This window comes from Rosa rugosa, chromosome 3 (assembly GCF_958449725.1).
Source record: "Rosa rugosa chromosome 3, drRosRugo1.1, whole genome shotgun sequence".
NCBI classification, from domain to species: domain Eukaryota; kingdom Viridiplantae; phylum Streptophyta; class Magnoliopsida; order Rosales; family Rosaceae; genus Rosa; species Rosa rugosa.
The window spans coordinates 11,724,127-11,730,689 of record NC_084822.1 but is presented as its reverse complement, the minus strand read 5'-3'; the positions used below and the strand labels follow the sequence as shown (position 1 = coordinate 11,730,689).

General features: G+C 34.5%; 1 protein-coding gene across 1 annotated transcript; it reads left to right on the top strand.

Annotated features, from left to right (window-relative positions):
* The first annotated feature begins 1,017 nt into the window (after nucleotides 1-1,017).
* Nucleotides 1,018-3,901, top strand: LOC133737224 (probable LRR receptor-like serine/threonine-protein kinase At3g47570). The gene is made up of 3 exons (XM_062164830.1): nucleotides 1,018-1,585; nucleotides 2,826-2,897; nucleotides 3,744-3,901. Exons 1-3 carry the CDS (start codon nucleotides 1,030-1,032, stop codon nucleotides 3,899-3,901), a joined length of 786 nt encoding a protein of 261 aa, XP_062020814.1. The 5' UTR covers nucleotides 1,018-1,029.
* The last annotated feature ends 2,662 nt before the right edge of the window (nucleotides 3,902-6,563 follow it).

Genomic DNA, 6,563 nt, shown 5'->3' with positions numbered 1-6,563 from the left:
ATGCACTTTCATGTTAACAGAAATAAATATATTATTTGGGATACGTTTTGTTCTTGTAGCTGAAGGTCTTACTGGAAGAGTAAGGTTGTCAGTGGGCCGGGTTTTGAGTAACGGATTTTCTCTATCTTCAACTGGAGGGAGATATTTCAACATTCTAATATACTGCAACTTGGGGAAGATTCCTATTCCATAGAGAATCAAGGTCATTGTACGTGCAATATTACTAGGTTGGCGTCTTAGTTTTTGCATATTCAATCTCAGCATGTTCTTCATGAGGCTATCTATGTGGCCGATGCTGTAAGTGCGGGTCGCTCTTTTCTTGAAGGCTGCTGGGAGGAAGCTTTGCCTCTTAATTACCTGCAAATGCTATTCATTTTAAGTAACTTAATTTTGGATGTGGTATAGGGATTTCGTTTTGTAGTTTTCTTATATTTTCTCTACTTCATTGAATAAATAAATAAATAAATAAATAAATAAATAAATATATTTTTCATTGTCACAAGCTACTATGAAATACATGAATGTCATGCTGCTTCAAAGTGCCGTCATCATGAGACAATATACCTACGATGTGAATCCCGGGCCAATGTATCATCAGTATTTGGGCGAAAATGATGAAGTGAAGAAGAAAACACTCCTCTTACCCAATCCACTAATAACCATTCCAAGTAAGCCTTATCAAGAGCGAAAGAAACTCGATTATGCAATGACGACCAAAGAACAGTACTATACCGGTGATGGAAGAAAAGAAGAATATAGTATGTTGTATTTTTGTGCTACGTGTGTATTTCCCCAATCCAAGCTTAACTAAAGTCTTAATTAAAACTGTGCATTTATTCTAAAGCCGTCAGATTAACTAAAGTCTTAATTAAAACTGTGCATTTATTCTAAAGCCGTCAGATTAATTTGTCTCTTAAAATCTCTAAAAAACTGTTATTTAGTAAGTAAATATGTTAAAACCTTTTCCTTTTCCTTTTTCGATTAAGAAATTTTTCCTATTATGCTTTGAAAATATCCATTATTCAAACAATGGAGAGAGTTACTTGGTTATTTCTTGAATACTTAATATGTTGTACGGCGGCTAGCTGCTTAACTATGGCAGCACAAACCGAGCTTAACATCACCACAGACCGGTCTGCTCTTCTTGCTCTCAATGCCCGTATCACCAGTGACCCTCAAAACATGATCTTCACCAACTGGTCAACCACTACTCCTATTTGCAACTGGGTTGGGGTCACTTGTGGTGCACGCCATCATCGAGTCGCAGACTTGAACCTCTCTTACTTTGGTCTCACAGGCACCATTCCTCCGGAGTTAGGAAACTTATCATTTCTTGTTAATATGGACTTCAGCAATAACAATTTCCATGGTATATTGCCTCAGGAATTGGCTCGCCTGCGTCGGTTGAAGTTTATCAGCTTGAGAAAAAACAAGTTCATGAGAGTCATTCCGTCATGGTTTGGGTCCTTATTCAAACTTCAAGTATTCAGTTTGTTTGGTAATCAATTTTCAGGTTCCATACCTGCTACAATCTTCAACTTATCTGCTCTGCAAAAAATAGATCTGAGGGATAACCAACTCTCAGGTACGTACAAACTAATGTACCTACCAACAAATTATCTAAAACCCTAATCTATTAACACCATAGCTAGCATGTTAAGGTATAAGATACCCTTATTTCTAATTAATAATTATTGCATAGTAAGAGAAATTGAAAGAGTTTTTCTATTGGGACCTCCAAATCTGCTCACTTGACCTCACTCTATTATCAATTATTAAATGACATATATAACCTACTATAAAATGACTATTAAGGACAATAATTATACAAAAAAAAATATTATATTTATTTTATGTAGACTTTCCAATTCAATAATATTAGATTGTATTGTTTATTATTTTCCTTATCTATTTTCATTTTCCAATTTCATACATACTCATCAAAGCTTTCATATATATTCAATAAGAATTAAAAATATGAGTAAGATCATGTGACATAAAAATGTAGTATATATATGTTAAACGCATATTATTGAGTAAATCCTATTATGATTTATGACCTAAATCTAAGTCTATCCATTATATTTACAACAAAAAAAAAAAGCTATCTAGCTAGCAATAAAAAAAATGAAAAAAATATTTAAATAATTAATCATGAGATACAAAAAATAAACATTAAAAAATGATTTCTTCATTTTTTTTTTGCACAGTTAAAAAAAAAAATTAAAAAAAAAAAACACAGAACAGTTCATGTTATTTTCTTATTGATTAGAAATTAATTCTTGAAACTCAATATATACTTTGTGTTTGGTTTTATTTATTTATTTATTGGAAAAGAGATTTATGCATGTTGTTTGATTAAGAAATGTATATGTAATTAAGATTTATATATAGAGTAATTAAATCATTCAAAAGACTAAGTTTTTTATTTCAAAGATAATAATTTGTTTGCAAATTATATGAGTGAGGTTATTTGAGGAATTTTAGTGAGGTTTAGTGAGTAAATTTAGTATTTGAAAATTTGATAATAGGTGCAAAAAGCATAGAGGTTAAGTGAATAAATTTGGAGGTTAAGTGATGAATACCTATTATATTCATCACTTAACCCAGATAAAAACGATTGATATTAGCTCGAACTATTTGACAGGTATTCGTAAAGTCAGCTGCATATTTTTAATAATCATCTTATTTTGTTCTTATATATCATGATATGTTCTCAAGTAACCAATGTGTGGTAATGATTAGAAGTTTTCTCAGTTATATATGATTGACACCCTAGCTTGTTAAGGTAAGGAGATCGATATCTAATAAATAGTTATTAACAGGTAGAATATCCAGAGAAATCGGGAACCTAACAATGTTGAAGGAGATCTACCTTGATAGTAATAATTTTGAAGGTATGACTTCCATCAATTTTGTTGATTAAAATGGATAATTAGTTACCTTGCGTGTCCCATATTTAAATTTTGTTTATTCTTGTTGAATAGCACGAAGTATATCATATATCTTATATCAGCTGGAATGTGTGTTGATTTTTCAGAAATTCCAAATGACATCGGCACTTTGAATCATCTAGAAAAATTGTATGTGCAAGACAATGCCTTAAAAGGCCTATCCCTATGACTATCTTCAACATGTCATCTTTGACTATTGTAACTTTCTATGGTAACAATTTGAATGGTAGAATTCCTGACAATATTTGTCAAAATCTTTCAAATATTCAATGGTTGAATTTGGGTGTCAATCAGTTTAATGGTCCACTTCCTTCCATATTTGGGCAATGCAAACAACTTCTTCGATTAGACTTGGGGGCTAACAGCTTGACAGGTATTCATAATATCAATTGCATATATTTAATCACTTAATATTTTTATAAACCGGTTCAGCAAATCAATTCAAAAGATGATGATTATTTCATATTTTGATAATCATATTGTATATATTGTCCCTAGCTATAATGATTTAGACACATTTGTATCCGTTTTACATTTGTGTACTGTAATAATCATTCTACATTTGACAAAATTTATAAAGCAACGTTACTAATTTCCTAATTGAATTTTATAACTATTTATTTTCTCTTCTCCCCCAATTTTTTTTTCTCTCAATTTTATCTCTCTCTTCACTTTCCATGTTCAGAAAAAGAAAAGCAAGAAATAAAAATAAAATAAAAAATAAAAATTTTCTCCCGTGGTTTTTCTAGTATATGGAATAATGCCAGAGTGTTGATATAACTGTTGCAGGTCCTATACCATATGAGATTGGTTATCTTCCAAATTTAGAGAAATTGTTGCTCGGTGGTAATAATCTAAATGGCCATATCCCATCCTCAATCTTCAATATGTCCACAATAAAAGAATTAGCTTCAATCAGCTTTCAAGTAGCCTCCCAGCAGACATAGGCCTTGCGCTTCCAAACCTAGAACAGTTTGACGCAACAGGGAATAACCTCAGTGGAGTAATCCCCAAATCCATCTCCAATGCTTCTAAGCTTCGACTTCTAGACCTGGAAGGTAATTCTTTTTCTGGATTTATTCCAAGCACTCTGTGCCTCTTGACAAACCTTGAATGGCTCGCATTAGACAGCAATAATTTGACCATTGATGCCCCTACTCCAGAAGTTAATATTTTTTCTTGTCTGCCAAATCTTAGAAATTTGGGGCTTTTAGCCTTTGAAAGCAATCCATTAAATGTGAAGCTTTCGATTTCCTTAAGCAATTTCTCTGCATCACTTCAAAATCTTTATTTAGGAAATTGCAGATTCAAAGGTAACATCCCCAGTGATATTGGGAATTTGAGTAGCTTGATACTTTTAAGCCTGGGAGACAATCAATTGAGCGGGCCAATTCCAAGCTCAATGGGAAGACTACATAATCTTCAAGTTTTGGATATGAGGAATAACACATTGCAAGGATACATTCCAGATGAGCTATGTCAACTAGAAAACTAATTTGAATTGTACTTGGGTGGGAATCAACTCTCTGGTTCTGTACCTTCCTGCTTGGGTAATCTAACAGCATCTCTAAGGTATCTATTCTTACGGTCCAATTTGTTGAATTCCACAATCCCATCTTCCTTGTGGGGACTTACAGATATCTTGCAACTAGACTTGTCATCCAATTCTCTAATTGGACCTCTATCAGGTGCTGTTGGTAATTTGAAAGTTGCTACATACATAAATGTGTCATACAACCAATTATCTGGGAGTGTACCAAGTAGCATTGGGAGTTTAGTGAGTTTGGTCAATCTCTCCTTAGCACATAACAATCTAGAAGGCCCTATTCCTAGTTCCTTTGCAACTTGTGTAAGCTTAGAAGGATTGGATTTATCTCGAAATAGTTTCATTGGAGTGATTCCAAAGTCTCTAGAAGCACTCTCATATCTCAAGCATCTGAATTTGTCTTTCAACAGACTCGATCCAAGGAGAAATTCCAAGCGGCGGTCCTTTCAAAAACTTCTCTGCTGAATCATTTGTTTCAAACCATGGACTCTGTGGTGGATCCCAAGCCCCTGATTTTTTAACAAAATAAAAATCAATATATATAATCCCATAATTATACATGCGTGAACGTTCAGTCATCAATACAAATACCTGGAACATCTTTCCCTTAAAACAAGTATATACTGATGCCCTGAACCAATCCAAGATGATATACACTCGCTCCACAGAGTTATATATTACACAAATTTACGAATTAAATTGTCATCACAAAATAAAACGTAAATGCTCCTCAGAGCTTACTACATAGCGGAAGTCATACACTGGCAAAGCCAACAAAATTTGCTTCCTACCTGTTCTGCTGCCAACAAGCTACCTCAGCTTCAGCCACGATTTTCCTGACCTGCAGGATTAACCCCTACACCGTTTGAATGGTGCACCGGGGTTGCCAAACAACAAACCCGGTAAGCTTTTGCAAGCCCGTATGAGTAACTCATGAACATCAATCAACAACTCACATCAATCTACTTAAGGAACACATGCAACCATGATTCCTTCTAACATTCCATATCCTTTCCACAGAAAGGACAACATGAGTCACCGCCGTGACAATGTTCTATTTGCTAACTTAACCATCAAGTAGCAATTCAAGCCTCATCTAGACAATTAAAGAAGAATACCATCGGAACTCTCCTTTAAACTACATACCTATGAGTCTCCAGCAACCTCGACCGTTACTCCCATAAGCTATCATGGCAAACAAACTAGAGCTCTATTGAAATCGTAATCACTCGTCCTACCAAGAACGTGATTACCAATTCCCTGCTTTGGTCACCATCTGCGACCTGTCACCATCTGTGACATATGATTTCAGACCCCGTCTGATCATGAAATCAAACATCAAGGTCGCCATCTACAACTTGTCACCACCTGTGACATATGATCTTTAGACCCCGTCTGGTCTCAAAGTCAAACGTTAAGTAAGTCACACCTGACCTAAAACGTTACAATTATCTAATTTCGACTTTCCTATCCCTGCTCACCATCTGTGACCCTTGGTACAAAGACCATTACATTTAAATGAGTCACGCTTGACTCAAAAATGTAACATCAAACATCAATACATTTCAACAATAGAAAACATCTTTTTCCACAATATTGTTTCCATGAAAAGTCACATTCAACAATAATATAAGCATCATCATGCATATTATTCATCAAATACCATCCACAAGAATATATATATATATATTTCACGTAAATATATATATATATACGTAGTCATTCGCTCAGGAATGCCTACTAATACCAACTATAGTTTGCAGTTAAATAATTAACGCCAAAACAATAATGGTACTTCTGTTCATAAAGATCCTTGTGAGATTTACTCACCTCGAATTCCCGCTGCGTCTTCAACCAAGAATAAAGCGGCCAATCCGCCAATTAACCGTCCAAATACTTCGTCAAGTACCTAATCACAAACGGTTTCCACTTAGTAACGATTCACATTTGATTTAAGTCCGAAACCCCTGTTTTGAACTAAAATCCCCAAAGTGGTGCCAATCGAGGAAAAACCACATCCGAGACCTCCCAAAGTCTCCGGAATACGCCCACGATCGATATGA